The 25,292-nt window shown below is 44.7% G+C and overlaps 2 protein-coding genes across 2 annotated transcripts; both read left to right on the forward strand.

Moving 5' to 3' along the window:
- Positions 1-573: 573 nt before the first annotated feature.
- HOXC12 (homeobox C12) lies at positions 574-2,176 on the forward strand (the record flags this gene model as incomplete). Its single annotated transcript, XM_084500035.1, has 2 exons — positions 574-1,138; positions 1,938-2,176. The coding sequence occupies 2 exons, from the start codon at positions 574-576 to the stop codon at positions 2,174-2,176; spliced, it is 804 nt and encodes a 267-aa protein (XP_084356161.1).
- An 18,297-nt stretch (positions 2,177-20,473) lies between these two features.
- HOXC11 (homeobox C11) lies at positions 20,474-22,720 on the forward strand (the record flags this gene model as incomplete). Its single annotated transcript, XM_084500034.1, has 2 exons — positions 20,474-21,149; positions 22,488-22,720. The coding sequence occupies 2 exons, from the start codon at positions 20,474-20,476 to the stop codon at positions 22,718-22,720; spliced, it is 909 nt and encodes a 302-aa protein (XP_084356160.1).
- Between the last annotated feature and the right edge of the window lie 2,572 nt (positions 22,721-25,292).

Consider the following 25,292-nt stretch of genomic DNA (forward strand, 5'->3'; position numbering starts at 1 on the left):
ATGAGCCTGTTGCGGGCACGATCATTCGTCTCCTTAAAAAGCCTGTAAACTTTATATGACACAATATCTAATAGTAATTTATTGGGGAGATATTGTAAATTCGAACTGTTTTAGTTAATAAAGGAGCTAATTAATGAGAACCCGTCTCGCTTTTGCAGCTGGTGGAGGGCCCCGAAGTGCCGCCGGGGGAGGGGTGAGTTTTTGGGGCAAAACCATCGCCTATCGATTATTTTATGCTAAATATGACATTTTAGGGTACCTCGCGTTTCTCAAGCCAGCGCTGGGAGCCGTTGCCTTTTTTTTTTTTTTAATAAAATGCTTTATGGGATTTTTTATGATTTTTTATGATTGGGGGGTGAAGAGGGGCCTGGGGGGGGAGAGAAAAGGCGTAAAAAGGCGGAACTTGCTGTTGTGTTTTGTCTCTGCTGCCAGGGGAGGGGAGGCCCCCCCCTCCCTCCCAGCGCAATTTGGGGCTCACGTGACCCCCCCGGACCAATGGGGCCGAGCCGTCGGTTTAACTATGTTTAATGTCAGATAGCAATAAAGTAGAAGCTTTCGGTCAGGCCCGCGGAAATGGGCGAGCACAACCTCCTTAATCCCGGCTTTGTGGGACCTCTGGTGAACATCCACACGGGAGACACCTTCTACTTCCCCAATTTCCGAGCCTCCGGAGGGCAGCTGCCCGGGCTGCCATCCCTCTCCTACCCCCGCCGGGACAACGTCTGCTCCCTGCCCTGGGCATCCTCGGAGCCCTGCAACGGGTACCCGCAGCCCTACCTGAGCAGCCCCGTCTCCATTAACCCTTCCTTCGGCAGAGCCTGCGACCTCGCCCGGGTGGAGGAAAGCAAATGCTACTACCGGGAAACCTGCTCCGACACGGCCGGGCTCAAGCGGGAGGAGAGGGGCAGGGACAGTGCCTTGCTGCCCCTCGAAGCCGGCCTCCCCAATGGCATGGGGGGCAATTTCAGCAAATATGACTATCCGGCCGCCGAGGCAGTGCCCCACGACCCTCCGTCGTGCCAGTCCTTGGAGTCAGACTCCAGCTCGTCCTTGCTCAATGAAGGGAATAAAGGCACGGCCGGCGAAGCGGGGAGCTTGGTGTCCCCCCTGAACCAAGGCAGCACTTTAGGCACCGGTGGTAAGACCCGGGAGAGCGTCGGGGGGGCGGTTTGCTTGGAAACTTGCCGGCTTGGGGCTGCTTCGTGGTGTAATTCATGGGCTCAGCGATGGGAAGCGGCGTGCCTATGTGTGCTGAGACCACTAGGGGTAGCACCGAAATCCCTAATGTTTTATTAGGTGGTGCTTCTTTTAAAAGAAAAGGCTATAAACATGTAAATATCCCATAAAAAAAAAGAGAGAGAGAGAGAGAGGCAGAGGGAGATAGTGATTGCGCATCCCTCCTCGACCGACGGCGCGGACGGTTGGCAGAGCGTCGAGGCGCTTTTTGGGGACTTCGCAGAGGTGTGTCTGCACGAGGCAAGGGGGGAAGGAGGAGGAAAAGGGGGGGGGAAGCTTAAAAAAAAAAAAAAAAAAAAAAAAAAGCAGCCTTCAACGCTGTCATTTGGGTGCAGGTCTCTCGGCTCTTCCCCCTGCCACAGGGACTGGAGCTGCGGTGGACAGCCCCAGATTCCAGGGGGGTGTCCCCAGCCTTGTCGCCCGCTCGGTGCCCGTCTTTCGCTCCGTGCCCCGGTTATAACGCTCCCCGCCTTTCCCTTCCCCTGCCTCCCACGCATCGCCCGTGGCGCTGGGAGGGAGCTGCAAGCATCCCTGAGCACCTCTGGTCACCGCCAGGACGGGGACAGCGGGGACACTGGGACAGCAGGGAGGTGCGGAGAGGAATACTGAGGGTGTCCCTTCTTTTTTATTTATTTTTTTTTTAGAGGATTTTTTTTTCTTGCGAAATGCTCAACTCTCTCTCTCGCTCCCCCCTTTGCCAGGTGCTCCTTGGTACCCGATGCACACACGGTCCCGGAAAAAGCGAAAACCCTATTCCAAGCTGCAGCTGGCAGAGCTGGAGGGGGAGTTTATGGTCAATGAATTCATTACTCGCCAAAGAAGGAGGGAGCTCTCAGACCGATTAAACCTGAGCGACCAGCAGGTGAAGATTTGGTTCCAGAACCGGCGCATGAAAAAGAAAAGACTCCTCCTGAGAGAGCAAGCCCTTTCTTTCTTTTAAAGTTTTAAAAGCGTCCGTGTTGGGTTAAAAAAAAAAAAAAAAAAAAATTGCATAGACTTTCTAGCGTTCACCCGAGCTCCCGGGACTTTACCTGACCACTCTTCACCCCCACACACACCCTTCCCCGCCCAGAAATAAATGAATAAAGAGATAATATTAATAAATAACCAGTTTCCCTTAAAATACGAAGCCCGGCAGCCAGCACGTAGAGTACGAGAACATGCGCCTCCTCCGCTGCGACTGCGGGGGGAGAGACCGAGCGACTGCGGCTGGCGAGAGGCAGCCCCAGCGGCCGGGCTGCTGCTTCCAGAGATGCTCGGCGTGCTGAAGGGGAGGTTTTCAGTGCGACTTCAGCCGCCGGTCATTTGCCAGCAGCGCAGGTAGGGTTTCCGTGCAGCGCCGGGAGCCGTCGGGGGCCGTCGGGGCCTCTGCTCCCCGCTCCCCGCTCGGCTTCGGAGGCGGCGAGAGCGGGGCGAGGGCGAGGAGAGCGAAATCCGCACCTCTTGGGGCTGCTTCGGGGCTCTGTGGGAAGCGGGGGAGGGGAAAATAGCAAAAAAAAAAAAAAAAAGGGGTGGGGGGGAGGGGGAATAGGGATGTGGATGGGGTACGTCGTCTTAAAGCACCGGACCCCCATCCGCACGGAAGATGTGTGTTTTTTTTTTTCAGTGCACGGTGTTACCCAGATGTGTGTGGGGTCAAAATAAAAGGAAGGTTTGCGGCTAGGCTCAATCAGTATCTTTAGGAGAAGGCAAGAGACAAAGACTGTGTATATATCCGATGTATATGGTATATAGCTATGTAATATATGAGGTACGTGTATCACACTGTGTCCCTATAGATTTGAGGGGGGTGGCTGTGCCCAGGCTTTGGTGCAGGCGGTGGTGGTGTCCCCAGCGCCAGACTGTCACAAGAGAGAAAATACGCACACGCACCTCTAGCAAACCCTTCCAGGAAAATCTGAATTCCCCTCCACGTTAAACTGAGCCTTTCGGAGATTTTTGCTCTCTGAAATCACAGCCGAGTTCTCTGCACTAGCCCCAAATTATATTCGTGTGTCCCACTCCAAAAAATGACATTTCTTTGGAACAACTCTGCTGACGGAGTATTTATGCTGTTTTGCTGTGTTTATTGATGACAATGTAGGAAAAGAGGTAGAAAATAATCCTCCTTTTTTTGTACCCTCCGGTGATAACAGCCCGTTGGAGTCTGGCTGAGCGAGCTGCATCTCTGTCCTTGGGATGGCTTAAAAGACCAGCTTTGCCATTTGGGTGCTATTTTCCCAATAAAGGGGAAAAAAAAAAAAAAAAAAAAAAAAAAAAAAAAAAAAAGGAAAAAAAAAAAAGAGAGAGAAAGAGAGGAAAAAAAAAAAAAAAAAAAAAAAAAAAAAAAGCAGACTGCGGTTTCTTTTAAGGAAGTATGTCGTATTCAGCTATAGGGAAAAGATAACCCTGCCTTCCTTCCCCAGCTGCCCATCAGGTTAAAAACCTGCACGATTCTAGAAAGGGCAATGCTTGCTTTACCTCCCTAAAAAGTCACTCTAGCTGCAAATAAAACCAGCCCCAACGTTAAGAAGAGGTCTTAGAGTTTGGGGTCCGGGGGTGTTTGTCGGCTCCCTAAAGCCCTGTCAGTTTTTTTTCCCTCCAAGGGCAGTAGAGTGGGGCCTGGTAGGATGCGACGTGTTTTGTTTGTACGTGTGCTCGGGTTTCCTGGAGAAAAAAACATCAATTTTCGCTGTTCCCCATCATGTGTGTTGTGAAGGCACTTTTAGGTGGTCGGCGGAGGCGAAGCAGTGAGGGCAGGACGGGGGGAGCAGCAGATTTAGGGCCGTGAGGAGCTTTACTTGCATGGGAAATTTTAATTCAGTATAAAAAGGAAAAATGGGAATTTGAAATTCAGGTTAAAAGGGGAGAGGGGGGCCGCGGTGCTGCAGCCCGCTGCTTTGCCACGCCGTGCTTTGCTCCATTCGTTTTATATCGGAGGGGGGATTAATTTTATGGCAAAGCAGCGTTTTCTGGGAAGTCTGGATGCTCACCACGTGCTCTCGCTTCCCCGCGTTCATGGTCATGACCAGCAGCGGCGAGGAATGCTTTTATTTACGAGCTGCAAAGGATGGAGCCGGCTCCTTCACATCCCTCCCTGAGCTGCAAGGAGCCTTTCTTTCAGCTGCATTTCCCTTCCTAGGGCAGGATCATCCCGCAGCCCCTGCCGCTTACCTCCTTCCTCCCTCACCCCTTCCCCGGCTGCTTCCCCTTCTACCCACCTCCCCCTTATTAATTTTTATTTTTATCATTTCTGCAGCCTGGTAAATGTCCCTGCTCTATTTCCTTCCAGTTGCCTTTTTTTTTTTTTTTCAAGGACAGATCCCCTCAACTCCTTCTTCAAAGCCACGAGCCTCCCTTGCCCCCCTCTCTCCTTTGCCCTTTGCCTCTCTGTCTCCTTTGCCGCCCCGTCTCCTTTGCCCCTCGTCTCCCTGCACACCTTCCACACAAAAGAGGGCATCGCCTCTCGCAACGTTGTGCAATAAGCCTAGGATGTGTTTTATATGGATATATCTATGTATTCTCCAGCTCAACCATGTGCAATTAAAGGAGGAAGGCAAGGGGAAAGAATTCAATGTTTGGGGGGGGTGACGTGGTTTTGGGGTGGAAAGGGGGTGTTTTGGGGCCGGCTGGCTCTGCAGAGGGTGATTGCGGGCTGTGCGGTGTCGTGGGGACACAAGAAGCCTCGGGTTCTTGTAATTCCACAGAAAGGGAGTGAATCCACACAGGTTTTACTTCACCAACCTCCCAATCGCTCTGCAATGAGACACCGGTTGGGATAGGGCTTGTATTTGGAGGAAGGTAGAAATTAGGGTGAGTTACGGTGAAATGTCAGAAATGCTGTGTTGGATTTCAATACCGACGACTTAAAAAACAAATCAATCCGTTTCGTTATTCTTCACCCACCGAGGGTCACTTCTATCTCGCCCATACCCGCCGCCCTCCCCAGCACAAAGGACAAGACACCAGCAGCACCCCCGAGACCCCCAGGGTCGTCCCTCGCCAACCGTGCGCCGAGAAAATTCCGAGGAATATGAAAATATATGCAATATTCTCTTCCAGACTGCTTTAAGAATGTGACTCGGTGGGATTTCTGTTTGGTCTGTGTTTGTTCTCCGTGTCCGTGGTACCGTTTTTCTGCTTGTATCCCCTAGTCTAGTTTATTGAGGTTGTTAATATGCATCCTTCGCAGTATCGTTCATATGTAATGTTTCTTACCTCAAGCTATTATATGTAGGGTCTATGCAAATGTCTGTTATAGCACGTTCTGGCTTTATATAGTCATGTAAAAAGTTGCTTCTCAATAATAATAATTAAAAAATAATGTATTATTATGTGATTTCTTGATAATAAATAAAATTGCCCAAACATCTACTTGGTGATTTACTGCTTACTATTTAAAATTAGTATTAACTAGCAAGGTTAATAAAAGAGTAACAAAAAATATATTGGCCAGCCTTGCCTTCTGTGGCTTGTAGATCATCTTTTCGTAAAAAAATAATTAAATGAATGTGTAAAATGCGTTGTAAAAGGAGAGAAATATCACTTGCTGCGTCGCTCTAAATATAATTAGAAAAATCCTGGGGAAACAAGAAGCATAAGTTAATCTCAAAATTGTTGGTTTAATGAGAGTATACTCGTGCGCATAACATTAATTGGAAACAAAACTCAACAAAGATGCGCTTCTTTTTTTTTTTTTTTTTTTTTTTTTTTAAAGATGATCGGAGGTGCTTGAATGTTGGCTAATTGCGAATCTTTTGTTTCCTGTGGAGGGTACAGGGGTCTCTACCTCTGTAGGGAGCAACCCCCTGCCCAAGGGGCTCATACAATCGCTATGTACATATGGGAAATGCTGTATGGATGAGTATAGAAACAGGAACCAGAGGAATGTCAAAGATATCCTGGGTATGACTTTAAGATGGGAATGAGATGTGAAGGCGCAGCTCTTAAATTGGAAATATATTGGAATGGGTTTAGGTTCGGGCGTGTTGATGCTTATTGTTATGGTTATGGTTATTAGGACGAGCGTTATTGCAATTCTTCGGAGTAAATTCGCAACAAATTCATCTAACAAGAGAAAAAATAACCCCGGCAGACCAATTTAAATAAATTAGATTACGATTTCCTCGATCTCTCTCCAAGCGGATATATATGTAATGGTTTCCCTGTTATTTTCCTTTCGAGGAGACACCATACACTTCTTAAAGGCAGAAGCCATACATTAGGTAAAAAGCTTTTAGAGGATCGATAAAGGGTTTTTATTAAAGAAATGCCAAAGGATTCTATGCCATTTTAACTGACGCCTTCCCCACTCCCGGCCGCATCCAGCCCCAAGCCCATTAAGGGGCAGCTCGGCCCACACTGCAGACTGGGCACACTGGGAGCCACTGGTGTGAGCCTCAGCATGGGGAAGCTGAAATTATATATATATATATTTTTTTTTTTTTCCTGCGGAAAACACTCTATCAGCACCAATCCGTGCATTTTTCCCCAATTCCTCATGGAGAGCATTAGGATTTCCCAAAACAGGGTACACCTGGGGTCTTGTACGATGATGAGAAGATTCACCCAGACCTGAGAAATTTATTTTTTATTATAATTATTTTTTTTTATCCCTTCCCTCTCCCCCCTCGGTTTGAAAGGAGGAAAGGAGGAAGGTGAATATTCCTATAGGAATGGGCCACACTTTTGCCATCTTCAAACTTGCCCCAAACGCATTTTAGGAGCGATAGAATACTTGGGACAACCAGAAACACTGCTTGGGGAAATCGGTATGGCTTGTGATTTCTGCAGAGTTCTCTGTTAATTTTTTTTTTTCCGCAGTCGTTGATTTATTTATATATATTATTATTATTATTATTATTTCTTAAACACGAGTAAATACACTTTCCCTCTGTTTCTCCTGCCCCAGTCATGTGTGAACACGTATATCGTACAAACAAACTCCAGCCAGACCTTTCCACACTTTATTTTCTTATTTCTATAGAGTAATAAGTGTGTCCCTACGCCAGTGTGCCAGGAAAATGGGCACCAGGAGGAATTATGCCTAACAGGTCTGAAAGGCATAGGGTGACATAAATTGTATGTATTGTAAGTCGGTTCACCTTGAACAGGAATAGTTGGATTTCAAAGACATTCAAACACTCACCAAAATAGATAAAACTTATTTATTACCAGCGAGCGGATAGAACAAATTGTTGCTTCGCCATAAAATCTGTATTATTTCTGGGCTGGTTTCTTTTATTCAGCAGCGTATTTCATTGCTCCAGCTTTAAAATGAATTCGTTAGCGAGGGGAGAAAACCCTCGTCTCTTTAATTGCGAGGAATATTTCTACCGTTAATGACAAAGACCGAGGTGCTATTTCACAACCACTGCAAAATCGTAGAAAATATTAATGCAGGCAGGTCAATTTTAGGGAATTATTCATGCTTCGGTACCTTCAGCCCATACTCAATATGGGAAAGATAATGTGCAAAATAGGAATACAAAAGGGCATTTTTTTTTCGCTCAGCCGGGAGGTATGTTCTTGACACCTTTGTGCCGAAGAAATGTGCAATTTCTTTGAACCTACGCGAAACCTCTGCAAAACACCCAGGAAAAACCCGACGCGAATTAACGCTGAGCTCATTTCAAAGACCATTAAAGACCAGAGCCTCTTTAAGCAAAGTTTAATCACAAGCAACGCAGAAAATTCAAGGCGGCCGGTCAAAAATCCTTTTCCTCCTGCTCTCAATTTTCTCGCAATCCCCTTTTTGAGGATGAAACCGGGGCATTTGGCATCTAGGGGTGCAAAATACGCAGAATTAGAAGTGAGGGAGAAAACAACCACAACCCCAGCTCCGCTGCTGGCACCCAAGTTAGCTGTTTGGCTTGGAGGGGAGGGACCTGCCAATTTTATTTTTTTTAATTTTTTGTCCTGCAATACGAAAAAAAAAAAAATCAAAGGCGTAGTCTACAGAGCAGCGAGCGCTATAGACTGTGGGTGCTTATAGGTGTCCCAGGGTGTGCGAGGGCTTTATGCGCTTTCATCCCCTCGGACCTGGCCAAAAAGGAGTTGCACAAAGAGGTGGAAGAAGTGTGAGTGCCGCTGGGGGGTGGCGGGGCTGGGGGGCATCTTTCCTTGCCGGGGGGACCCTTTCCTCGCTGGGCATTGCCATGGGGGGGGCAGCGGCAGGGGCTGGGGGCGGGTGGCGATGCACCCAGGCCATAGGGAAGGGGCACTCGGGGCCACCACGTTGGCGAAAATTCGGATTTGGGCTCCAGGCCAGCATCTGAGGGATGCCTGTGTCCATGCGTGGAAATATTTCGCATTCCCGCCTCACCCCCCCGGCCCAAACTCCCAAATAACAGACAAAAGCAAAGCACCTCCTCGCAGCTGCATTTTACAGGGCTGCAGCTTAAAGTATTAAAGCAATTAACAATAAATATAATAATTCCCATTAAACGGAGAAGAATGACTGGACTTCCTTCTCTCAGTCTGTGTGTGGCTGAGGCTCCGTCCTTTGGCTAATTCCGTGATATATTAACTGTTTGGTTTCCTCCCCCGTGCTATTATAGGGGCTGTTTTCAGTCCCATGCCCCCCTTATCATTAATGTGCCAGTGCGTTATTGCCGAAGAATGCCTTGGTTTGATTCTGAGTGCGGGTTCATAAATATAAAATAAACACAGAGTGGGAATAATTAGCAGCATTTATCAGCATATGGCCACCCACCCCACTTTGAAACCTTCCAGACCCTGCGAGAGGAAAATGAAGTACATTGCAAGTAATTAGTTTTAAGCAAATCATTTCAAATGGAAACTTATAGGTAAAGCCTAATGAAGTGCAGAGGGAAAAAAAAAAAAAAAAAAAAAAGCAAAAAAAAAAAAAGCCTCTTTTTTATTGCTTGGTAGGTAGCAAGTAGACACAGCAATATTTTACTGTTGAGAGAATAAATTAATTAATATATCTGTAGCTAGCAACTACAATGGCTCCATGGATGACTGCATTTAAAGGAGATATATGTATCCAGTCTCATTGGTGTTGTTAACAAGAGTGATAATAAAGATGAAAAGGATAAGAAAGATAAAAAGATCAGTAGGCTTGTACTCCTTACTGCGGCTAAATTGCGTGGATTTTCTAATGGCTGCGTCTTGTTGACTCTCTGCAAACTCCTCTTTTTTTTTCTTTCTTTTTACAGTCAGACTTCATTAAGTGACTTTATTTTCATTTTGCTCAAATAGGAAATAAACATGTGCGCCCCTCGCCCCCCAATAAATCTCGTACTAAGTATCCTTCTCTTCGGCTTGAGGGGAGGGGGTCTCTCTCTTATCCACACTTGGGGTGCAAAAATGACTGATTTTGAAAATGAAGTACTTTACCCGCTTTTGTCAGACTGGGAATCTAAATGCTTTTTTTTTTTTTTTTTTAAACGTGCCTTTGTGGTACCAGGAAAATACAGAAATCTTACATCCCCCTCAGTCTGAATAAATCACATTTAGTCGGTGTTTTAGTCTAGCTGGAATGTGAGAGCATGTGCCTCAAATCCGCGTTAAAATCTACCTGTAATTTTTTAAGAGAGTTTGTGCTTTAATTTTAGACATGGGTTAGCAAAACACTGCCACAGAGAACATATAAACCATCGGGATATCTCATTATAAAAACGTTTGCCAAAATTAATTTTTTCACCGGGAAAGCATATTAATATTCATATTTGCAGCCAGTACACTCCTGTGCCTCTCAAACCTACATATTGGGTGGAGAAGTGTCGATAATTACATAGAGTGTGGAAATTCATTTTACTTTTATGATTAACCAGTAAACTCTTATGAGGTGATACGAGACGCTGCTAAAGGAGAAAGCATTTAAAAAATTAGGTATGGAAAAGTACAGTTGGAGACCCAAGGTAGCAATGAGGAATGTCGGGCAGACTTCGGGTCCAGTAAAATGAATGAAGAAAGAAAGAAAGAAAGAAAAGACCATACAGATTACCTCAAATCAAAATATCTTAAACTAGAAATAATAGAAAATATGATATTTTAATGGGAGTTGTGGGCCAGGGCTTCTTTCTTGGGTGGAAAATAAATCCCGTAGGGTTTTGCAGGGATCTGCGAGACTAAGTATGAGGGGGTAGTGGGGAATGGGGGTTGTATATGACCCCCCCGGGCCTGTATGTGGGAATATATTGCAAGGCGAGCCGAGGACTGAACAACTCATTGCACCTACTGGGATCCGCTGCCCATCCAGGGGGCCCCACCAAACTCTTATTTATTTATTTTAGCAAGTTTTGCGCCTTCTGGGGGGCTGCCTGCCAGGGCAGAGGGACCACAGGGTTTTTCCATCGGGCTCCCCCCACCCCCAAGTGGCTTTTTCCATCTCATTCACCCCAATCCCCCCCCGTTTCCAATTGCACCTTCCAGTCGGAGCCCAAACACTGACTTTATGGGTATTTAAAACAACCATCTTCATCTGTAATTGTGGATGAAGAGTATTTATTGCTTCGGTGAATAACTAGATATATAATTATCTCTTTATAGAGAGACTGTGAAATAAAGCATCTGTCTCCCCCCGCACGCCCAGGCACACACAAAGGCAGGCGAACAGGGACAAAGTTACACATCTGCACAACCTTCATTTTTTCCCCAAAAGTGCATTTATCAAAAACTGAGGACCTTCTCCTCCAACTTTAAGAAATCGTCGGAACACATGTATTTTATTTTTTTTTTTTTCCCGGATGGAGATAAAGAAAATACTTATTTGCGAAGAGGAACCGCGCTGGTTGCCGCACTTCTGCACTAACCTTTTAATTAAATTTAATTAAATTTAATTTAATTTTCTCTTGGGGAAAAAAAATGCAGGGATTTTGGGGTGGCTTTTGTCTATCTGGGGAAAAAAAGTGTGGGAGGGAGTTGGGGAAAAATGCGCTGCGGGGTTGAGGGGTTGTAGGGCCGTCAGGGTGAGGGATAGGTGATGGGTTAGGGAGGCGGTGGGGTGTAAGGGGATTTCTGGGGGAAAAAAGAGGTAGACGAAAGGGTCCGAGCGACCACAATGGAGATTTGCTTTTAGGCAGCGGACAAAACTTGGCTTCACCCCTCTCCCTCTGACGGATTGATTCCCATGGCCTGGGAGGGCAGCAGTATCCCTGCTCCCAGCCTCCCCACCTATTATTTTATTTTATTTTATTTTATTTTATTTTATTTTATTTTATTTTATTTTATTTTATTTTATTTTATTTTATTTTATTTTATTTTATTTTATTTTATTTTATTTTATTTTATTTTATTTTATTTTATTTTATTTAAAAATTTTTCCCACTTCCGCGGCCGCGGAGCGCTGCCGGGCGGCGGCGGCGGCGCTGCCGGCGGGAGGAGCCGCCGGGGCTGCCCGTCTGGGTGGGCGGGGGCCGGCCTCGCAAAGTGAAGGTCAAGTTAAGGCTCCAGCCTCCCTTCCGCGGCCGTCCGCGCCGCTCCGCCGCAATGCCATTGCCGCCCACCTGCCCGCTTATTTTTATTTATTTGATTTCTTACCCCCCCACCCCCACCCCGGGTTTTTCCCCCCTCCTCCGTGGGGGGAGAGAGGCGAGCCAAGTGCATCGGGGGGGCTGAAATAGCCAAAAGGATGGGGTGGGGGCGGTTTTACCGAGACTTTTTCGTCCCCGATTCCTGATTTTTTTCTTCCTTTTTCCCCCCAGTTGGACTTCAAACAAGGTTCCCCCCCCTCTTTTTTTTTTTTTTTTTTTTTTTTTTTTCTCCCTCTCTTCCCAGCAAGATGCAAACACGTCTGCCGTGGAGGAAATTAAACGTCATAAAGAAAAGCCCAATTAAGGTTTAATGTCTGAACATTACCATTTCCTCCAGAAAACAATGAAGTTCACTCGGTAAGGAGAGAGAGGCAGAAAGAAAAGGGGGGCTGGGGGAGAAAGGGGCAGAAATTTTCGTTTCAAAGGGGAAAAAATGGACAGAGAAGCGAAACTGTGGAATAAAAGGAGTGGGGAGCGGGAGTGAAGCGGGTGGGGGAGAAATTTGGGGGTTGGCTCAGAGCGGGGTCGGACTGAATGAAATAGCGGGGTTTGCTATGGGTTTTGAAGCTGTTTTCTGCCTGTATTTGAAACCTGGAAGGGCCTGGGCAGGGGTAAATGAGAAATAAGAGATGTGAGCAGCCAAGGGGGTGAAACTGGTTGGGGGGGGGGGTCAGGATGCGGGGCGGGGGGGATAAAATCCCTGCGTGGCTCTTTACCTCTTGCCTCTCAGTAAGGCGTGCTGCTCTTCCTCTGTCTCCCTTCCTCCTCCGGCTTCATCCGGAGCTGGTTTCACGGCGAGCCTCCAAAAAAGCCAAACTGGGGAGGGGACACCTATTAAAAAAATTAAAATAATGGTAAAGAGAGGGAGAAGGCGACCAAACGCAACGGAACGGCAAAAGCTCCCAAATTCAACGCTCTTGGGCCTTGGGAAAACGGCAAAAAGAGGAAAAACCTTGGTCAGGAGGGTACTTTAGCCAGGTCTGGGGTTGTGTTTTTGCACCCCCCCGACCCCCCCGATTACCCCCGGCCCTTCTCCCATCGCTGCGGGCAACGGGGCGAGCTGCAGCCTGGCTCAGGGGAGACCAGCGACACTTGGGTCTTGCCCCCATAGCTGGGGGGTTCTGCTCTTTTTTCTCCTCCACCAGGCCAGGCTCGAGTGGGGGGCAGAGGGGGTGAAGCCCTTCCCCTCCCCCCCCCCCCTCCCCCCAACCGGGGGTCCTGAGAAACCCTCTGGTCTTGGGAGACCAAACCCCAAAATCAGGACAGGAGAAAGGGTCCCTGTTCTTTGTTTTCTCCTCGCGGCGAGAAAATAGCAAAAATGCTCCCCCTCTTTTTCAGCCTCTGCTTTAGACTCAACTCAAAGGGCAAAAGAAAAATCGTGCTGGACAGCCAGCGCTGGGAAGAATGGAAGGCGAAAATCTGCGGTTAGTGTAATGGAGAAGACTATTTTCCATACACACGCCGTCATTTAATCTGAATAAATAAATATGTAATTATTTAGATAAATCTATGCTATACGGAATAGAAATCCAGGGAAATATTCAACCGGAATGTATACATGTGTGTAAAATAGCAATGAATGAAGATCTATGTGAACGTATGTGTGCGTTGTTACAAAACTTAGTATTTCTGCACAGAGTTGCCCATGCAGCCGTAGACTAATAATTTTCTAATTAATAGGTGAGAAAGAAAGAAAGAAAGAAAGAAAGAAAGAAAGAAAGAAAGAAAGAAAGAAAGAAAGAAAGAAAGAAAGAAAGAAAGAAAGAAAGAAAGAAAGAAAGAAAGAATGAATTTTAGGAAGCAATCAGACGAAGAGAATAGATAGGATTTCGAGACTATGAGTTCATCATTTATCTGCTCTCAATGCACAGGGTACATCAAAGCCCAGTACCTTATTAAATGAGAACTCCGGCCACATTCATTTCTGTATATGCTTATTTCAGACGAATGTGGCAATAACAAAACACTCAAACCCTCATCCTGGTGAGGAAAAAGATGAGGATATCATTTCTGATAAGCAGGGAACTTTGGGGAGCCGCGATGCTGGAGCAGGGCATAGAGTAAAGCAACTTTTTTTAGAGATTTTGTGCCCTGACCCCTTTGCTTCTCTGACTTCAAATAAGATATAGATGTGTTTTTGCACGCGTGGATGTATTTTATAGGGAAAAGGACGCGTGAGCACCGGGAAAGGCAGGTACATGCGGTGGCTCCATAGGTAGGTGGAGAGGGATGGGCATCTCCCACCGCTTTACCTTGCTTTCTTCTGCCGGCAGCACTTATCTTCTGCAACCGAGATCTGCCTTTGGAAAACGTCGCCCCGCGGAGCAGCTGAAGGATTTTGCTTCATTTTATTCTGATTAATGCGGGTATGGAAGAGAGAGCCCAGCGCCGCCGAGCCCGCAATTGCGAACTATTGAAGTTGATCCCCGGGAACTGTTGAGATTCCCCTTTGATCAATGGTTGTCTGAGGGAAATACATCTAGGTGCTAGTAGCTGTGGAAAATATTAAAAAATAATAATAATAAAAAGTGGATGCGGGAGCCAAGGCATTAAAGTGCACTACTTGGAACTGATTTCCTGGGTATTTAAGGATTAAATAGCACGCATGCAAACGTGTGTGCGGTTTTAATAAGGCTGGGGGGATTAGCCGCCCACCTTCTATTCCAAACTTTGCATTTCGGGGCTATTTTGCTAATAAACGGGCTACCCAACAGAAAACACATTTTCCCCGCCACAATTTCCGACTTTTTACACAGTTTTGCACGTTTTAGTGTCACTGCTAAAGTTATCAAGAGGGAATGTCTGGAGAATAAAGGATTTTTATTTTTTTTTGCAAGGTTCGGGTGTGTTTTATATGTCTTCCTTTGTGTTTAAATGAGTATTTTTAGAGTTTTGGAAGGGGAAAAAAAAGAGAGGACTAGGAATAGGTGTTGCTTAACGAGCTCCTCTGGCTTTCCTGTCTCCTCTGGGCTGAATTTCGCAGCGGCTCCAAGAGCGCAGCACGCTGTGAAGTTTTCCTTGAATTAATTCCCGAACCCTCGCCGTTTCCCGTGCTTCAGCAGCCCCCCGCAACCGGGCCGTGGGGAGGCCAAGAAGCAAATAAATAGGGGGGGACGTCCCCGTCCCGCTCCGCCCGGCCGGAGCTCGCCCCGTGGGGATGGAGCCGCGGCTTCGCGTGGGCTGATGAGAAACTAAAAAAAAAAAAAAAAGGGGAAGCCTGATTGGAAGCCTGATTGGCTTCCGAGCCAAGCAGAGTGTTAGTTATATTGGTTATTAGTGAGCCCAACTCTTCTTAACGCCTCCTCGGCATCACTTCCACCCGAGCCGGCACCCGCCGCACATTTTTAGCCCAGACAGTCGCAGCGCTGCCTGCGGTTGGGAAGCATAGTTTATCTGCTTTTATCTTGATTAAGTCCACATGATTTTGAACTTGCAGCTCAGGTCTAGAGAGATCTAAGTCATTTTTTTCCCTTTGAATTGTTCACAGCTTATATAGTTTTCTTTAGCAGTCTGGCTTACATCCAATTAAATCTCTCTTTGCCATTTGGGGACAATAATCTTTTCCAAGCGCTTCCCACTTGTAGCTATTGTCTCCCTTCAGATTTCCTGTACACATACGCGGTGTCTAGTAATCTGTTTACTGGCCTGGGTTTCCTCTCTTTCCGTCTCCCTCTCTCTTTTTTTGAAGTCCATCTGAGGCTTAGGAAGTAATTGTAGTACCGTCGTGGAAGGGAGGGAAAAATCAGTTTGAGAACATCTGATAGGCCAAAGTCATTAGACATCAGAACTTTGAGCCTATTTAGCAAAAGCAAGGCACATCTCTGTGCAGCTGCAGGAGCTGCAGCTGCTAAAGAAGTGTTTTTTGCACTCACTTCCAACGCATTTGCAGCCCCGAGTGAGCACAGGTTAGCAATGCGGGTAGGTTTGGAAAAGCTCCTGATTTTTCCCGAAACCGGGAGCCAAAGCAAACTCTGATCATCTGTCTGAAACAGGGAAAGATTCAGGGTACAAATAATGCATCAGATAGCTTGAGGCCACAGTAAGTAGCAATGTGTAACGTGGTAAGTCACTTCGGTACAAAATCTATTCTCTTCTTATTTTTTTTTCTTCTTCCAGACAAGTTTCCATACTGTACGGGCTCGGACAAAGGATTCTTTATGGTAATACAAACAAGAAAGTTTTTGACAGAAGTTGGGAGGCTGCTAACGAATTTACATTGCGTTCAGATAATTGTAGCTTTGGGGAAAAAATAGATCTTCTCTCCCCAATGGGAGCAAAAAAAATGAGCAATGATTTATTGAGAAGAGCTCAAGTACAGGATTAGCCTAAATCAAAATATAACTTTAGATGTTTACACAGATCAGCTAAAGCCAACTTTCACAACTCCAAGGTTTTGATTTTGGTATAACTGCTGCAATGTTTTTGGTCACGAAATGCCTCTAACATACACTTAAAATTCATTTTAGTAACGCAAAACACATCTTACAAGCTTCGAGCTTTGCCTATTTGCCTGCTGAAAACGCTGTTAAATGTGTTAAGTGTTTGCATTATATCAGGCAAATGAGTGCTCACTCCGGAGCAGGGCGAGGGGGGGCTTGGGGAGTTGTATTTGATTATTTTATTTTTTTCCTTGCAATGTGCTCTTTCTGTACAAAAGCGACAAGTCCAGGACTGGAAAGGAGTCCGACTGAGATGCTAGCACAGAAGGACCCAGCCAGTTGGGGTTCCTGCCCGAAAGGCACAGGGAGGGAAAGGCTCGGGGCTGCCGCCTTCCCCTTCCCTCTGCGGCTGGGAAAGAATGGGGAAAAAAAGGGGGGAGAAAATCTTCCAGACAGGGCAGCTTCACCTCGTACATACAGTCATATCAGAGCAACCTCTCGAAGCAAAATCAGACCTTTCTTCCCCCCTTCTCAAGTTCCCTTGGATTTTTTTTTTCTCCTTGCAAGAGCGCAAATACAGGTTTTATTTAATTCTCTCCTCCACGCTCTAACCTTTCACATGCGCTAGGAAATGAAGCAGGTTTAAAAATGAAGGAATTGAAATGTTCTGGATGGCTATGCCTTAAAGTAATTTGCCTTTTTTTTTTTTTTTTTTTTTTTTTTTTTTTTTAAGGGCAACCAAAAGGAATGCGAGACGCCAGCCCTCATTCCGTTTTATGGTAGTCACTTTGGTGGTCAAATTCAAGTGCTGTGACTCCACAGCTGTCTCTTCTGTGCTTCCTTGCAGGAAGCAGGCAAATCCTATACTTTAAACTGGGTTTAAAAAACAAAACGACACCAGGGCTTGGTTTAGATGTATTTACCTACGAAGAGCAATAAATTATTCCCGCACCTAGAGGAGGGAGGGCGAGTGTTATGCCACACGTATTTTTTGTTTGTTTGCTGTTGTGTTCTCTCTCTCTCTCTTTTTTTTTTTCTTTTTTTCTTTTTTTTTTTTTTTTTTTGGTGGGGGGGGGAGCCTTTGTTTTGGGTTGAAGGAGCAGCTCAGATTTTTTTTTTTTTTTTTTTTTTCAGCAACAAGCTCTAATTCCTTCCCTGGATGCAGAGCTTCATGCCTACAGCCTTCCTATGGAATCTGGACTGGAATACATAGGACAAAAAATGTACATTAAAGAGCATTTCCCCCTTTGAATCAAGTGAGAGTATTCTCCACGCAGGTTGCAAACAGGAGGGAATTGGGGAAAAAATAATTACACTCATAAACAATAGCTTAACATTATTAGTTTGTAGTTAGTATTAATATTGGTCAATAAAAATCCAAGTTAAAAGATCGCTGACACTTTAATTAAAAGTTTTGCCCAAAACGACGTCCAAGCCATAAAATAGGGCAGATTACAAACCTGAAGAAATCCATCTCGGCAGCCAGAGTTCTTGCCCCTATATTCATCAGCCAAACGGTGCATTGGAGAGGAAAACACAGCTCATTTTGGAATTACAGACATATTTATATGTGTGTATATCTCTATCTCCACACACACACATTCAGGGAGACCCACACGCCCCGATCCCTTATAAAAAGAGTTTTATGAGAACGGCTCTCCTTAAATAGAAAATACAAAGCTGGAAGGGGGAGGAAATCCAGAAATGAATGAAAATAAATGAAAATGAGTGCGATGCTGCGCTGGGGGGATGAACAAGGCTCAACCTGAGGAAGAACACACAATCTTAGTAAGTGACGCCGCCATGTTTCCCTTCAAGATTTCGTAATAAATACATAGAAATTCGGGCACACTGCCTGATAAGCACTGTAGTTTTGCAAGCCCGGCTGAAATACCCACTATATTTATGCTCAGGAGCCTTGAAAACCCCTGCTCGCTGCTCCGCTGCAAGATACTGACTTGCGAGGCTGTTTTCTTCAATGAAAATGAACTTTTCTTTTCTCTTTTCCTGTTTTTTCCCCTTTTCTTTTTCATTTTTTTTAATTAATTAATTTATTTGTTTGTTTTTCCTCTTTTGCTATGTATTGCTGCAGAATTGCAGAATATCTGTATTGCTAGCAGAGTCTGAAACTCTCCTCTGTTTGCGCGAGGTGCGTTTTATCTCCCCGTATCTTTACATCTCGCCCAGGAATTAAGCTACCTCCTGGTTAAAATGGGGCGGTAAACATCAGGTTGGGGGACAGCAATTGAAATAAAATGAAAACTAGACGAGAGAAATGCAAAAGGACGTGCCCAGGGATGCTCAGGTGCAGGAGGGACAGCTCAAGCAGGGCTAGGAGCCCCTGATGCTCCTTTGGGGTGAATTGGTTAATACTCGGGTGAGTTTATAATTTTTTATTATTATTATTATTTTTTTTTCGGGGAGCAAAACGAAAACATCACAGCCGTCCAGGTTTTTTTCTGGTCCCAACTCTAAGGCTCAGCGCTCTAGCAAGGGGCTGAGATTTGCCTTTTTTTCCTTCTCGCTGTTTGAATTTACTGCAACTCGATTTGACAAGATACTCTCAATAAAAACGTGCCACTCTCTCACGGTGTGTTAGTTTTGTTAGAAGTATTCAGCCTGCCACCGAACAGATCCCATGATGGATTTTGGTTCGGGTTTATGTGCGGGCGATTCAATATTTTTATTTATTCTTCCTTTTACTGGCCGTTTTAAAAGGGGATAATTCAAGAAAAAATCCCTAAGTGGCATCCTGTAAAGAAAAGAAGAAAACAGGGGTGGATGCGCTGCAATATTTTCATCTGGAGGTGAATGCAGCCGCCTGTGCTCGACAGAAAAATGCTGGCAACAATAATCCCCACCTCCGGCAGATGATTTCTAAGCCAGGTGAAAACCCACTTCGAACCCAATTGTTGCAGCGTCTCGCAGACGATTCTGTTCCTGGAAGACTTTTGGAAGGCGAAGGCTGAGCCTTGCACCCCTGGCAGCGCGGAGGCTGCGCGTCCTTCAGGTGCACCTTCTAGAGGGGTTGCAGAAGAGATTGGGGGTTTGACGTTTGGGGTTGGGGATTTTTAATTTTATATATATATTTTTTTCCGCCTAAGAATTGTTGGCAAAACTCGCAAAATAGCCGGCAGCACTTCGGTATCCCTGTTTGTTTCGTGTCAAAATGCAGGAGGACGGAGAAAGAGGAGGCTCTCGGGGCGTGGGAGAGAAGACAAATGACTTTAATAAGAATATCTTTTTTAATTCAGCTGGAAGAATAAATGATGAGAGTATTGCTGAAAGTACATTCATTGATTGACAATAAACAATTGCATTAAATATTCAATATGCCACTCTTACTTAATAAATATTTAACAAAACATTAAAGGAGGTTTTCGAATATTTATTAGACATTGACTTAATTCATTTGTTCTATTCCTTGATATACGACTAATTCGATATCAAAAGTCATTAAGGCAGGCCTGCTTTAACTTTAAAGTTTGAAACTTTACACGATCCCCCGCACCCTGTCATTCTTAAATGGTATATTCTCTATAAACCGTGCCAACCTGCTTGATGTATAGTTGATGTGCACATAGAGATCAACATAATTAGCGTATGTTAGAAGCTTGTTAATTAGCACCAACCCCCTCACTCCCAGATAGATAGATAGAGAGATTTACTTATAATTTAGCAGCCCAGCTGTACGAAGAGCTGCGCGTTTACGCCTGCAGCAAGATTTTGAGAAATGTTTGAAAACTTACTTAGGCGTCTCCAGCGTTTTCCCTGAGATTATATTGAGCTACCTAAAGCCTATTCAGGAACACTTCTAAGAGGAGGCTAGGACAGAAATAATCATCATAATAAATTATAGTAATCACCGTAATTAAAATATTAAAAAGGGTGGAAAAACACAGTCCGAGCTCCCTAAGACCCTCCCTCTCTCCCCCCCTTCCCCCCCCGCAGTCCAAATCGCCCCCACCCCATCTCCAAACCCCGCTGAAAAGAAGCAGAAAGCAGAATCCGAATAGGAAGGAGAGGAGGAAGGAGGAAAAAAAAAAAAAAGCAACTTCACAAGCCACCCCTTGTACTTGTTCTGCTTTGAATGCTTACAAGGGGTGTGCCTTCAAGAAAATGAATACAAATCTGCAATTGATTTTCATAATGTTTCTGCGGTGTTTGAAAACCAATCGTTTGAACCTCTGAGATCTTACCTAAGTGAACCACTCCTACGCATCTAAGTGCTCCAAACTGATATATGACAATATCTACTTTGGATCACGTGTCCTCCGGAGCGACTAAGACGGATAGCGCGTCATCTTGCCTTCCCAAATTTTTTCCCCTCTGCACATCGGATCCAAAACATCTATCTATAGGAGCAAGAAAAGGAGAAAGATGTTTAACTCAGTGAATCTAGGCAACTTCTGCTCCCAGTCGCGTAAAGAGAGGAGTGCTGAGTTTGGAGAAAGGGCAGGTTGCGCTTCTAATCTCTACCTCCCCAGCTGTACCTATTACGTCCCTGAATTTTCAACTGTGTCATCTTTCCTGCCACAGGCCCCCTCTCGCCAAATCTCCTACCCTTACTCCACCAACCTCTCGCAAGTGCAGCCCGTGCGAGAGGTCTCCTATGGTCTAGACCCCTCAAGTAAATGGCACCATAGAAGCAATTACGCGTCGTGTTATTCCGCAGAAGATCTGATGCATAGAGAGTGCATCCCGCCTTCCACCATGACCGAAATGCTAATGAAAAACGAGAGCGTGTACAGCCACCACCACCCCAGCTCCAACCACCCGGCATCGACGGGATTCTACACCAGCATGAACAAAAACACTGTCCTGCCCCAAGGTTTCGACCGCTTCTTCGAAAATGCCTACTGCGGGGCGGAAAACCCGGCTGAGACCTGCCTGCAGAAGGGCGAGGGCAAACTGGAGGCTGACTCCCAACCCAATGCACTGTCATCCCGCGGAGACCAAGGTATAGACCCGGAAGACGAAGAGGAAAACACAAATCCAGGGTCTTCAGCCTCGTCCTCTTCTGTCAACAAGGAAGGAAGCAAAAGCAGCAATTCGAGTAGGTAGAGCAGTAAATGGAAAGGTTAAGGGACTAGCCCGTGTGTTTTGTCGGTCAAATTTTATGTGGAGTTTTATAAGCATTCAAAGGATTTTATTATAACCTACAAAGCTCTTTCTTCCAACGAGAAGAATTTTTACGATGGGAAAAGCTCTTTGAAAAAAATGGAGATGTTAGGCGCAGACACAGTATCTTAGAGTCTGTGAAATTTTAAAAGCACACCATCGTGACAAATATTAACTTTGATCATGAACTTACATGAGCATTTTAAAAGGATTTGGTCCCGGGTTGCTGAGGGTAAAAGGCAATTGGGCAGAACACTACTTTAGCTGCCTGTGCTTTCTTTTAGGCACTAAGATGCATGCAGAGTGTTGTTTTCTTCTTCTTCTTCTTCTTCTTCTTCTTCCTTTTTTTTTTTTTTTTTAATTAAAACTGTATGGTGAGTCTTTTCTCTTGGTGGGAGTGTGGTGCTAAGGGGGGAGAGCTGCAGAATTTGCAGGCAGAGCGGAGCATTTTCTTAGACTTTCTGTTTAAAGTGGCATTTATTCTCCTCCAAGCCTAGTGGAGCGTCTAGCTTTTGTCAGGAAGGGCTTTTACTTACGTGCTTCTTTGCTTTGGTCTTCTTTTTTGCATGCACTCAGATTTCTAGGCAGTCTTAGAGGAGCGTTTTAAATGCTGAATCCAGGCAACTTTGCAAGTTAGTGTTCAGCGTGGGGCTCTTTTTGGAAGAGGGGAGGGTTGTTTTGTTTTCCTATTTGCTTTCGTGATCAGCAGAAAGTCCCCTTTTGCAGCTCAGATGCTGAGTTCTCTTCTACTTTGATTCTTTTTTTGCGTGTGTGGCGAGGACTGGAGTTAATCAAAAACTTATGCGGAACATAATATCTAGTTCCTATAATTCCGACCTTGCTCATGCTGTTTCTATACAGATAACAGATTTGCAGCTGAGCGGGAGCTTTTTTTTTTTCTTTCTTTCTTTCTTTTTTTTTTTTTTTCATTTTCTTTCCAGCAATCAGCCTCTCTAAAGCCTGCTCCAACAGTCTGCTGCCTCCAGTCCCGGGCTGTTCTTTTTAAAATAATCTATCTGCACAGAAAAATGCCTGCATGTGTATGCGTTTTTGGGATTAAACCCCGTGCAGTGGGAAAGCAATTGCAACGCAGTCCTTAAGACCCTGTGTAACCTCACCTCTGCTACCACTAACAATAGGCAAACTGCTCACTGCTGGAAGATATCTCCCCGTGCATTAATAACTTAACTCTGCCCCTATCTATGTGGTCAGCTGTGAAGATGAGTCTGTGTGTTGCATTAGGATATTTACCCTGCCTTCTGGTTCTTTTAAGGTGCTCCCAGAACGAGGAAGAAGAGGTGTCCCTATTCGAAATTCCAGATCAGAGAGCTAGAGAGAGAATTTTTCTTCAATGTCTATATAAACAAAGAAAAAAGGCTCCAGTTGTCTAGGATGTTAAATCTCACTGACCGACAGGTTAAAATTTGGTTTCAGAACAGAAGAATGAAAGAAAAAAAATTAAGCAGAGACCGCCTGCAGTATTTCTCTGGAAATCCCTTATTGTGAACATCTTTTCAAATCCCCTCTGCTGGTGAAGTGTATGTGTATTGGGAAGGAACAGTTGCAAGCATGGGTTTGCCCTTTCAGTCGACAAAGCAACCTCAAAGTTTAAGCCTTTTCGTTACTTACATTTGTATGTCTGGGACAGTTCTGAGTAACAAAAGGAGTGAATTTTTCTTTCAGTTACCTAACCGCTTAAAGGACTTGAATTCCGTGAACATTTTATTTAACTTTTTTTTTTTTTTTTTTTTTTTTTTTTTTGCCTGAACAGGTTGGGATTCTCTTTTTTATTATTATTATTTTTATTGTTATTATTATTTAGGCACCCTGTCCATTTGAATAAATCGCAGTGCTGTGTGTTACTACCACGGTGATTTCAGTATGCAGCTGTGTTATCACAAGAGCGGCCAAAGTCTCCCTGTAGGATCAAATCACTTCGTCTGGGGTGAGTGTGCGTGCGTGTGTGTGTGTGTGTGTGTGTGTGGGTGAGAATGCACACACAGACATGTGTGTCCTTGTGTGTGCGTGTGCACATTCACACCCACCCCGGTCATCTGTGTTCTGCTCTCCATGCCAAGAGTTGTTGTCGAAACCTCATTTAAATATCTGTCCCTAGCAGAAGGAAGATCATTATTTCCACCTCCCCCATGCACCCTTTATATATAAAAATATATATATGCATATATATATAGAAGTGAGTGTGTGTATATATATACATATATATTCAATGCAGTTTCATTTCTACGTTTTCAGTGGGGAGGGGGTAAAATCCAGACGAAAATGCATTTGCAATAACAGTATCTGAAATGGTTTGTAAATAAATTTCGTAGCGCATTTTTTTTTCCTGGAAATGGGAGACGAAGAACATCGAGAGAAAAAAAAAATCCTGAAAAAAAAAAAATCCTGAAAAAAAAAGTATCTTTGTGTATGTAAAGCGAGTCCCCGGGATACTCTGTGAAATTCTGTGGCAAATAAAGACATTGCAAGCTGTTCTACATTATGATTTTATTTGACCATTTTATTAGAATTTCCCCTCTTAAAAGCCTCTTTGCGGTCATTGTGGTGTGGGTTTCTTCTATAGGAGTTTAAATACCTGAATGCATATCAGAAATATCATCATCCATATTCATGTGACTCGCTGCAATCTGCTCTAATAGGACTGGTATTAATATGAAACCTCCACCTTGGAGCACACGTTTGTTGTGGAGTTCATTGTGTTCATCACGGAACTGAAATTTATAGGATTTTTCTTGGCCCAGTAATCCTACCCTGAATTTGGCTCCAGATGTCTTTGTCTGTTTTCCGGTTGTAGTTAATCTTTTTGCATTTTCATGAGAACAATATATTAGTCTTCTTTTTTTTTTTTTTTTTTAAAAAAAAAAAAAAAAGGATAAAAAAAAAGAAAAAGGAAAAAAAAAAAAAAAGGAGGAAAGAAACTCTAATTACACCAAGAAACGAGCTGCATTTCCAAAAGTCAAGGATAACGTACCTTATACCTACAAAGCACAAATGCAAAGTCAAGTACTTAAATTCCTGCTTAAGGAAAACAAGTTCAACTCCCAGGCACAGGGCATAAAAGTGATTTTTTTCTGTTTGCAAAATGACTTTTTTCTCGCAGTGTCTGAAAGCAACACAACGTTTTCGAGGACAAAGAAATCCAGAAGATGCCGTTGGTGATGTGGTGCATGTATTTTGTGTAAATACAACAATTCGGAGGGTTGTTTTAGGGGTTTGGGGGGGGTATGTTTGAGGTTTCCAGTCTCCTGCTTTCTGATGTGGAGCGATGGGATTGTGCATATGGAAGAAGGGGTAGGAAAAAAAAAGCGAATGAAAAAGGAAAAAAAAAAAAAAAAAAAAACAGCAGCAAAAGGAACAACACATTATATTCCCATCCATTGAGCGTGTTCTTGTAAAATTCTCATACTTGCTTTTAAATACAACCCTGTTGAATGAAAACACTTTGATGGTGTCTTCTGATTTTATTTGACAACGGTAGGGAAAAAAATTATAACCCACAAAAATGCTCTTAGTTTGCACACACACAAACACCCCTCCGCGCAAATAAATGAAAACCAACTTCGGCTTTCGTGATAGACCCGTCCTCCTTACGCCACGATATGATCTTGAAAGGATGTTCGCAGGCATGTTTCTCATTAAAAGAGTGGGAAAGGGAGGGAAAGAAAAAAAAAAGGGGGGGGGGGGCTGGAGGATGGCAAAGCGCTTCTTTATTTGCTTCTATTTATTTTTGCAAAGCCTGCGGGCTGAAAGGACGCTTGTCCCCGGCCTGAAATCTCGCCTAAGCTTTACGTTTAAGAAACCGGGGGTGGGGAGGGGGCTGCTCGCCCACCCCCAAAGCACCTTTCTTTAATGAGTGTTTGCCAAACCTTCCCAAGGTTAGGAAAACCAAAGAGAGGTGCAATAAGGTGAATATCGCGAGGTCAGAAGCGGCAGTTAATGCTCCGTAACAGCAGCGGCTGTCCGGACAAAAGCGGCTAGTCTAGACGTTGTAATAAAGACTGCAGCACTAAACAGCTTAATTTTTCTTAATTACCCCGTCTGGCTAAAGGAAAAGACTTCC

The sequence above is a fragment of the Aythya ferina genome, assembly GCF_964211825.1.
Source record: "Aythya ferina genome assembly, chromosome: 28".
Lineage (NCBI taxonomy): Eukaryota > Metazoa > Chordata > Aves > Anseriformes > Anatidae > Aythya > Aythya ferina.